Here is a 10,955-nt window from a genome sequence, read left to right on the forward strand (position 1 = left end):
GTGTTGCACCTCTGGACTTATTTAAAAACCAAGAAGTTTTGGCAGCGTCAAATCAAGCCTCTCCTGTTCGGAAGGTAGTGTAAATGTCAAATGGGGTCACAAAAATGCTTTGCTTTTTTCGTCATTCGCTTAGTTTTGTTAAATGCTGAGATATTTAGTTATTTGTTATTTCAACAGACCAAAATGGTGCTGTAATTGCTATAACACAATAGCCATTGTAATGAATTTGTGTCGACTTATTCTTAAGTAGATCGAAAAGAAACCAAAAAGCTGACAACTGAGATTTCATTCACTGAGAACGTTTTCTTTAGATTGAAACCTAAAAGAAGTTCAGTCAAAAAAAGATCTGATTGGAATTTGTTAGGTTTATAATAGACTTAACGTTAAAAAAGTTATACTTTCTCTAGAAGTCTTTATTTGCAGCAGTGACGCGAGGGATACAATTTTCTTGTTAGGCCACGTCAAAATTTTGAACTTTGAAAAAAATTGAGTAATCGTTTTGTCATTTTTGTTCCGACCCCTCTTGAGGGGAGAGGAACTATATACTCAAATAGGTTTTTTGTTCAGACAATTTTGACCGATGGATATATTCATCATAACGAGTTGTGAGTGGTATCACTAAAAAGCCCTGCGGAGTAGAATATGGAATTAAAAATATTTTTCTGAGTTTTGTATATTGCAGGGAGTTATCGAGGTTTGATATTTTGTGAATAATAGACGGGTTTCCGTTGTTTCTATTCACATTTTCCGGAATCTCGCCTAAAATTTTGTATATTTTGCTAAAAAATGTAAAAATTGCTAACAATAGTACTGTTGATTTTATTTTTAGAGACAAAACAAGTTTTGTTGACTATTTTGATATAGTTTTTTTGCCTATCAAGTTGGCTAAAAATTTCAAATTTCAGCCTTTTTCATCAAAAATTGCCTGAAATGAACTTCTTTAGTCTAATTTGATTAAATTTGGCGGATATACTCGTCACAAAAACAACAAACAAAATCTTTATTAACTACAAAGGGAGCTATTTTTACTTCCATGTTCATTGAGAGTAGTCTAGAATCAAAGTTTGCCGTTTTTTGCTAATTTTACTCTATGTTTATCAAAAACGTAGCTCCCTTTATCTTTTAACTGACAAGTTATCTTGATCAAAAGCCTTCGAAACAATTGTGTTTTGTGAATGGACGAACAGCAATAGGGGAGCTGGTTTTGATCCAATCTTGGACTGTTACAATCGTAGAAATAATTGGGATTGTAATCATTTGGTCTTTTTTCAACAAAAAATTGGAGTTTTTTTGTATTAAAGAACAGAAAATTAACAAGAAAGCTCACTGTTGATCGGTCCAAAGGGCTTCCTGAACAGTTCCAAAATAATGTTCTATTTTCTTTACTCAAAGTTTTATGGTCTGTTTGACTTTTGAAAATGTTTGCTTTTTAATTAAACAGTGGTTTAATGAACTTTGCCACTATTTTTCGCTTAATTTGGCCAATTTGTAGTTTATTGTCAGCAAAGAAAGAAAGATTCTTCTTCCCCTTTCATCTAATAAATTAAATTTTTTCAAATCAAATTTTTTTGCGGTTTTACGCGTTAAGTGATGGTTTTCTGTCTTTGATATTTCTTTCTAGGTTTGCCATTTTTTTATTTTTAGGTTTTGGCCCTTTTTCAAGTTTTTTTTCTCGTTTTGTCAAATTTTCACTTTATTGACTGTTCACATTTTACGTTATTGGCGGTTAAAAAGAGACAATTGAAAAAATGAAAATTTGGAAGCGCAAACATTATGGTTTTAATCGCTTCGACACCCCTTTCTCAAAAATTCAATTGAATTTTTTTTTTTGTCTTTAACTGTCGTGTTTACTTTGTCTTTTTAGTCGTATGAAGCTACCTGGATAATGACAGATCTCATTGGCATTTTGTCAAAGAAAAAATGAGCCTTTATTCTGATGTGGATAGAAAGCTGGTGGCTTTCATGACTTTGAAAAATGTTTTCAAAACAATAAAAAATCTCTATAACCGTGTTTAATTTTGCATTTTTGTTCCTTTTTTATCGATTTGTTACCTAGTCTTGTAAAATACAGGTCACATATGACATTAATTTTGTCAAGAGAAGTTGCAAGTGTACAAAATCTAATGTTTTATAATAATTCGTTATGTATTTACTGGCTTCGGCACTGGTTTATCGCAAAAAAGTAAAGTACTTTTTGAATTTTGTCTTAATTTAAAATTCTCATTTGTAGACGTAAGACATATTCTGATTAATAACAATCGAAACAATTGAGTCTTCTAAATGGACACACAGCAATAGTGTGGCTGTTTTTTTCTATTCTTGGACTGTAACAATCGAAGAAATAATTGAGAGTGTAATCATTCGGTCTTTTATTAAACAAAAAATTTGAGCTCTATTATGTTAATTAAAGAAAAGAAAATTTAACATTAAAGCTCTGTGCTGATCGCTCCAAAAGACTTACTAAACAGTTGCAAAATAAGGTATCTATTTTCTTTACTTAAAAAATTCTGGTCGTTTTGACTTTTGAAAATGTTTGCTATTTAATTAAACAATGGCTTAAAGAACTTTGCCACTATTTTTCTCTTAATTTGGTCAACTTGGAGTTTATTGTCAGCAAAGAAAGAAGGTTTCTTCTTCCCCTTTCTCCTGATAAATTAATTTTTTTCAAATCAAATCTTTTTTGCGGTTTTACGCGTTAAGTTATGGTTTTCTGTCTTTGATACGTCTAGATTTGCCATTTTTATTTATTTTTATTTTTTGGCCCTTTTTCACGTTTTTTTTCTCGTTGTCAAATTTTCACTTTATTGACTGTTCACACATTACATTATAGGCGGTTAAAAAGAGACAACTGAAATTATAAAAGTTTGAAAGCGCAAAGATTATGGTTTTAATCGCTTCGACACCCCTTTCTCAAAAATTCAATTGAATTTTTTCCTTTATCTTTAACTGTCGTGTTTACTTTGTCTTTTTAGTCGTATGAAACTACCTGGATAATGACAGATCTCATTGGTATTTTTTTGAAAGAAAAATTGAGCCTTTATTCTTATATGGATTGAAAGCTGATGGCTTTCAGGGCTTGGAAAACTGTTTTCAAAGTAATAAACAACCTTTTTAACCTTGTTTAACTTCGCAATTTTGTTCTTTTTTATCTATTTGTTACCTAGTCTCGTAAAATACAGGTCACATATGACATTACTGTTGTCAAGAGAAGGTGCAAGTGTACAAAATCTAATGTTTTAAAATAATTCGTTATGTATTTACTGGCTTCGGCACTGGTTTTTCGCACAAAAAGAAAAGTAGTTTTTGATTTTTGTCTATGTTTAACGTTCTCATTCGTAGAGGTGATACATATTGTGATTAATAACAACCGAAAAAATTGAGTATTCTAAATGGACGAACAGCAATAGTTTGGCTGGTTTTGTTACATTCTTGGACTGTTACAATCGAAGAAAAAATTGAGAGTGTAAACATTCGGTCTTTTTTTTAAAAAAATTTTTTTGTTAATTAAAGAACAGAAAAATTCACATCGAAGCTTACTGCTGATCGCTTCAAAGCAGTTACCAAAAAGTTCCAAAATAATTTATCTGTTTTCTTTACTGGAAAAATTATGGTCGTTTTGACTTTTAAAAATGTTTGCTTTATAAATAAACAATGGCTTGATGAATTTTGCCACTATTTTTGTTATTTTGGTCAACTTGTAGTTAGTGTCAGCAATGAAAAGTGCTTCTTCTACTGAATTGATTTTAAATCTGGTGGTTTTACGCGTTCAGTTATGGTTTTCTGGCTTTGATACTATTAGATTTGCTATTTTTTTATTTTTTGATTTTGGCCCCTTTTTTACGTTTTTTTCTTCTCGTTTTGTCAATTTTCACATTACTGACTGTTCACATAGTACATCATTGGCGATTAAAAGAGGCACAATTGAACACATATAAGTCTTGAAAGGCAAAAATTATGTGTTTAACTGCTTCGACACCTCTTTGTCAAAAATTCAATTGAATTTTTTACATTTGTCTTTTACTGTCGTTTTTACATTGTCTTTTTAGTCATATGAGACTACCTGGATAATGACAGATCCCATTGGCATTTTTTGAAAGAATAAATGAGCTTTTTTCAGATATGAATAGATAGCTGATGACTTTCATGATTTTGAAAACTGTTTTCAAAATAATAAAAAAATCTTTTTAACCCTTTTTAACTTCGCAATTTTGTTCTTTTCTATCTATTTGTTACCTAGTCTCGTAAAATACAGGTCACATATGACATTACAGTTGTCAACAGAAGATGCAAGTGTACAAAATCTAATGTTTTAAAATAATTTGTTATGTATTTATTGGCTTCGGCACTGGTTTTTCGCACAAAAAGAAAAGTAGTTTTTGATTTTTGTCTATGTTTAACGTTCTCATTCGTAGAGGTGATACATATTGTGATTAATAACAACCGAAAAAATTGAGTATTCTAAATGGACGAACAGCAATAGTTTGGCTGGTTTTGTTACATTCTGGGACTGTTACAATCGAAGAAAAAATTGAGAGTGTAAACATTCGGTCTTTTTTAAAAAAAAATTTTTTTGTTAATTAAAGAACAGAAAAATTCACATCAAAGCTTACTGCTGTTCGCTTCAAAGCAGTTACCAATAAGTTCCAAAATAATTTATCTGTTTTCTTTACTGGAAAAATTATGGTCGTTTTGACTTTTAAAAATGTTTGCTTTATAAATAAACAATGGCTTGATGAATTTTGCCACTATTTTTCTGTTATTTTGGTCAACTTGTAGTTAGTGTCAGCAATGAAAAGTGCTTCTTTTACTGAATTGATTTTAAATCTGGTGGTTTTACGCGTTCAGTTATGGTTTTCTGGCTTTGATACTATTAGATTTGCTATTTTTTTATTTTTTGATTTTGGCCCCTTTTTTACGTTTTTTTCTTCTCGTTTTGTCAATTTTCACATTACTGACTGTTCACATAGTACATCATTGGCGATTAAAAGAGGCACAATTGAACACATATAAGTCTTGAAAGGCAAAAATTATGTGTTTAACTGCTTCGACACCTCTTTGTCAAAAATTCAATTGAATTTTTTACATTTGTCTTTTACTGTCGTTTTTACATTGTCTTTTTAGTCATATGAGACTACCTGGATAATGACAGATCCCATTGGCATTTTTTGAAAGAATAAATGAGCCTTTTTCAGATATGAATAGATAGCTGATGACTTTCATGATTTTGAAAACTGTTTTCAAAATAATAAAAAAATCTTTTTAACCCTTTTTAACTTCGCAATTTTGTTCTTTTCTATCTATTTGTTACCTAGTCTCGTAAAATACAGGTCACATATGACATTACAGTTGTCAACAGAAGATGCAAGTGTACAAAATCTAATGTTTTAAAATAATTTGTTATGTATTTATTGGCTTCGGCACTGGTTTTTCGCACAAAAAGAAAAGTAGTTTTTGATTTTTGTCTATGTTTAACGTTCTCATTCGTAGAGGTGATACATATTGTGATTAATAACAACCGAAAAAATTGAGTATTCTAAATGGACGAACAGCAATAGTTTGGCTGGTTTTGTTACATTCTGGGACTGTTACAATCGAAGAAAAAATTGAGAGTGTAAACATTCGGTCTTTTTTAAAAAAAAATTTTTTTGTTAATTAAAGAACAGAAAAATTCACATCAAAGCTTACTGCTGTTCGCTTCAAAGCAGTTACCAATAAGTTCCAAAATAATTTATCTGTTTTCTTTACTGGAAAAATTATGGTCGTTTTGACTTTTAAAAATGTTTGCTTTATAAATAAACAATGGCTTGATGAATTTTGCCACTATTTTTCTGTTATTTTGGTCAACTTGTAGTTAGTGTCAGCAATGAAAAGTGCTTCTTTTACTGAATTGATTTTAAATCTGGTGGTTTTACGCGTTCAGTTATGGTTTTCTGGCTTTGATACTATTAGATTTGCTTTTTTTTTTGATTTTGGCCCCTTTTTTACGTTTTTTTCTTCTCGTTTTGTCAATTTTCACATTACTGACTGTTCAAATAGTACATTATTGGCAATTAAAAGAGGCACAGTTGAACACATATAAGTCTTGAAAGGCAAAGATTATGTTTTTAACTGCTTCGACACCTCTTTGTCAAAAATTCAATTGAATTTTTTACTTTGGTCTTTTACTGTCGTTTTTACTTTGTCTTTTTAGTCGTATGAAACTACCTGGATAATGACAGATCTCATTGGTATTTTTTTGAAAGAAAAATTGAGCCTTTATTCTTATATGGATTGAAAGCTGATGGCTTTCAGGGCTTGGAAAACTGTTTTCAAAGTAATAAACAACCTTTTTAACCTTGTTTAACTTCGCAATTTTGTTCTTTTTTATCTATTTTTTACCTAGTCTTGTAAATTACAGGTCACATATGACATTACGGTTGTCATGGGAGGGTACATGTATACAAAATCTAATGTTTTGTTAAAATAATTCGTTATGTATTTACTGGATTCGGCACTGGTTTTTCGCACAAAAAGTAACGTAGTTTTTGATTTTTGTCTATATTTAAAGTTTTCGTTTGTAGACATATTCTGATAAATAATAAGTGGAAAAATTCCAACTTTCTCTTGACGCTTTTCCTCTTCTCTTCTAGAATATTCTTAGACTTCTTCAGTAACCTTTATCAGATCCCAAAACTTGAATCTATTCTGTCCCCCCAGTTACAAATTATATGTTATATAGCACGTTACTATGTCAAAAAAATAGCACGTGCACCTGGGGGCGTAAAAAATATAAGCACACTAAGGTGGGGAGGGAGGAGCAAAACAGAATAGGTCCCAGAACTGTTACAGTTTTTGGGCCAGGGGAGTAAATATGTAGTTAGGTCACATAAGTTTTCTCAACAAAACCCATTGCAGCCCATACGATTTTTGAATTAATTTTGTTTCGGAGTTTTCACATTAGACCTTAATTGTTCAACAGTCCTCCCTTCAGGTTCAGGGGAATGGGCAGAATTCCTGATAAGTCTTCCTATTAGGGGGTGGGGGAGAGAGTTCGAACGTCTTCAATTGCTAAATTTGTTGAGGTTATAGCATTTGTCACAATTTCGGTCTGTGGGTAGTTTGTCGAAAATCATTTTATTGCAGCCCGTCGTAGCGCCTTTTTATATAATGGGGGGTTAGTTTTTAAGTATTTGTTTAGAAGTACTCTCATTGCATTTCGAGACGAGTTTATCGTCCCACAGCAATTATATTACATCGCCAATCTGACATCAAAATGGGAAGAATTTAAGGGGTAATTTTACCCGGGTAGGTTTAATGGCATGAGGTATTTTGCGTCAAGCAAAATATAACCTGTCTGATATGACCATTTGTTTTGATTAGTCGAAGTTTTGAAAAATGCACTTTTTGTAGATTGCAAATAGGCTGTAAACGTCTCCTTGTCGCCTTTCATCGGCATCCACGGCTTGTAAGGCTCAGAGCTGTGTCTAAGAATATCCAAACAACTCTTACGTGTGATATGTGGCTTCGGAACTAGTGTCTCTGCCGAGTAAAGCTTCACTTTTGCGCCATGTGTCCCTTTCACTGCAAAAAGTGGTCTTCCATTCACATCCTCATTTTGAGGAATTTTTGAAACACTCCTTATGTGAACCACAATAAAGAGAAATCCGATTAAACATAAAACATATTTCGCTTCTGAATAGATGTAAGACTTGGAGATGATCCGTTCCATTTTGAGTTTATTAGAATCGACGCACGCACGTCGATTTCCGCTCATGGGATGACAATGAGCAATTTGAAACCGCAAGATATAAATACACACAAGTTAAAGATGATTTGCCGCAAAAAACTTGACTTTATTTCACACGATGTCAGTGTATAGTTACATAATGAATATTACCACACGGTTGTTATCGCCACCGAGCTGAGGTGTTATGATAACTTCGAGGGCGATAACAACCGTGTGGTATTTTTTTTAATTAACATCTGTTGCGATCATGTTTGTTTTTTTAGACTACATATTTATCAAACTGTTTCCGTCATTAGACTGCGAGTTTATCACCACTCTTTTATTGCCACTGTTTACTTAGTAACAGTGGCGATAAGAGAGTGTGATAAACTCGTAGTCTATTGCTGAAGTGTTTTTCCAGTGTCGATCGGGCATTAAAACTTATTACACTGGCAGTTTATTTAACTGCTATTATTGCAACAGGTGTTGATTAAAACAGGTAAACCGAAATCCTGAAAATTTGACTTTCAAAGATAGAAATATGTTTTCACAACAATGAAAAGGAAACTAAATTTGTGAACGCAATTTTATCCGGAGCTATTTTTCCGGGATCTTTATAGAAGTAATTAAGTTCTTAAATCATTGATTCGTTCGGCGATTTTTATAAGAAAGCTGTAGCTCAAGCAGAAACCGTTTTCAATAATTAACACTGGTCTTTAACGTAGCATCATGTGACAAAATTCAATGATCACTTTTTAAATAAAGTTCATTTTGAGTTTATCTGTAATATACTCAATTAAATCTACTTGATACCGTCTAACTAAAACAGTTTAATCAGAAAACTAAAAACTATTGGGATCAAAGTCAGGGTCAGATCAAGTAATTAAAAATGACTTTTCGGTACTTTATAAACTTTTCAATTGCTTATTGCTCATTGAAACTATCAATATCAAATTTTATTTTTGTCTAGAAATTGAAGCATAGTGATAATCTAACTAGTGGATGCATATTTATTCTGCAACCAGATATAGTTCCGAAGAACCCTTCTCCTGTCAACAAGACAACTCTTTATACCCTGAAAAAAATTGAATGCAATTGAAAAATTACCAGGAAAGTTCAAAGCTTTCATTACAAGCTTATACAATTAGTGAAAAAAATTTTTGGAACAGCCGAACTTGTTTTCCAACTTTACAGCAGCTGGTTAATCGAAAATTTGTCCCAAACATCTTCTGCATACTGTGCAGTGTACCGCATCAGATAAACCGCAAAAGGTTTTGAGACGTCTGATTAAGTTGGTAAACACAGGTTAACGTGAGGAGCTTCTTGACTTGGTTTTACAAGCTCTATGCAATGAATTCCTCTCACCATTTGTGAAAAAAAAGCGGTATCCTCCCTATTTCAGTCGGGGTATACTTGAGGAGGCTATTAGCTAATTTCTTTCTGAAAGAAGTGTAGTTGAAAGAAAAAGACCGTTTCAATGGCCTGCAATTGGATATTGGAGTGAAGGAGGGAGCGCAAGCCATTATAACTTTGACCAAGCTGTCTTATTGCAAGAATGCTCACCTCGGCAAATCCCTCAATGTTTTTACATATTAACTTGCAATGCATTCACTTGCATAAATTGCAATGCTTTCACTTACTTAAAGCGCAGCGGAATCCTGAAAACAGTTTCATATTAATGCCAAAAATTGGCAAATTTTTCTTTTTCTTAACACAGCCAGGTTTTTTACAACTTATTCATAAGCAGAGAAAGCGGAGCTCGAAAAGGTGACCCATTGGGCCCGCTGCTTTCATCTGTGACACTCCGGTCCATTTTTGACAAAACTTGAGAATTCGTCGCTAAATGTACCTTTCTGGTACGTAGACGACGGTGTTCTTGCGGAATCATAAGACAATCTCATTAAATCATGGAAAAGTTTATCAGAGCTCTGATCTGACCGCGGCCTCTGTCTCAAGGCCAGTAGGTGCAAACTGTGGCCTGCAGGATTAGGCAGAGTTGATAAAAGAATAGACGGAATGATGTCTTGGGTCATTGGGGCTTGCAATTGCATCCACAGAGTTCTTCTGCATGAAGCTTAACGACAAGATAGGGAAAGTAATTGTACCCTTTAAACAATTAGACTTACTCGATGATCCTCAGTGGGCCTTACGTATTTTACGCCACTGCTTTATGTCCCCCAAAATGGTGTATTCCCTGCGCTGCCGAACTGAGTTATTAGATGGGTTCGAAGAATTTGATACCCGGCTGCTGGTAATTTTTTCGCGAAAGTCAATCCAAAAAACTCTTGATAACGAAAAGGCTTAATCTCTCAAAAGGAGTATAGCTTATGCAAGAAAATCCTTTCAACTTCTTTCGTTTTGTATGTAACATTGTGGCTGATGCTGGCCTTCTCCCCACCAATTATAACTAGACTTTCATACCAGAAAGTAAATCACGACCCGGAAACATCTGTTTTCCGTACCGTAAAGAAGGCAAAACTGCTGTTTTTGATGTAACTATTACTTTGTTGTTGCAATCTAACTTTCTCATTCATGGGGTTTTGAAGGCAAGGTACTCAATTTATACGGCGGATGAAGAAAAATGTAGCCTCCACGAGATCAATTGCTCAAAAACTGGGTTCATTTTTGTTCCTCTTGCAGCTGAAGTCTTTGGTGAACTATCGGCATTTTTAAATTTTTAAGCCCAAGCCTTTGGCCGTTTTAAGTGGCAATCGCTTTTTCCAGGCACAGAGGTTGTCTATTTTTTTCAGTAAACTCATGCAACCTTTTTCAGTTGCCACTTTGCGAGGACCACAATAATGCTATAGCAAGAGCCCTCAAACTTGCTGTTTTGCATTTCTTACTCATCCAACCAAAGGGATGATTGTTCAAATCATTTTCACCTAACGAGTTGTGATGTTGACAAATTTAACTAAACATTTTCTCAACCAATGAGAATAAGGTAAAAAAAATGAAGGTTTAATTACAATACAAAAGGGAAAGTGTTATACTTCAATCTAGTACAATTGAAGTACTATAGAAAGAGAAGGTAGAAGCCACTCTGTTCCGAATTAATTTTTTGGAGAGAAGTCAAAGGAATTTAAGGTCAACATATAACATCATTGGGCTGTCTCCAAATTCAATTATCTCTTTAAAATAGTCTAAGTGCCCCTACCGAATTGTTTGTTGTTGCTTTTCATCCGTGATTAAAATTTTAAAAATCGAGCTGATTTGAATTTAATTAGCGATGTAAAAGAAGTTTGTGAAATAT

General features: G+C 33.1%; 1 protein-coding gene across 2 annotated transcripts in view; it reads right to left on the reverse strand.

Annotated features, from left to right (window-relative positions):
• Positions 1–7,849, reverse strand: part of LOC142342364 (uncharacterized) — a 94,156-nt gene extending 86,307 nt beyond the window's left edge. For both annotated transcript variants that reach the window (XM_075393666.1, XM_075393665.1), the window contains exon 1: positions 7,381–7,849. In XM_075393666.1, coding sequence (XP_075249781.1) covers positions 7,381–7,753 — 373 coding nt within the window. In that variant the 5' untranslated portion in view covers positions 7,754–7,849. The remainder of the gene's footprint in view (positions 1–7,380) is intronic.
• Positions 7,850–10,955: the final 3,106 nt, after the last annotated feature.

Source organism: Convolutriloba macropyga, chromosome 7 (genome assembly GCF_964194025.1).
Source record: "Convolutriloba macropyga chromosome 7, txConMacr16.3, whole genome shotgun sequence".
Lineage (NCBI taxonomy): Eukaryota > Metazoa > Xenacoelomorpha > Acoela > Convolutidae > Convolutriloba > Convolutriloba macropyga.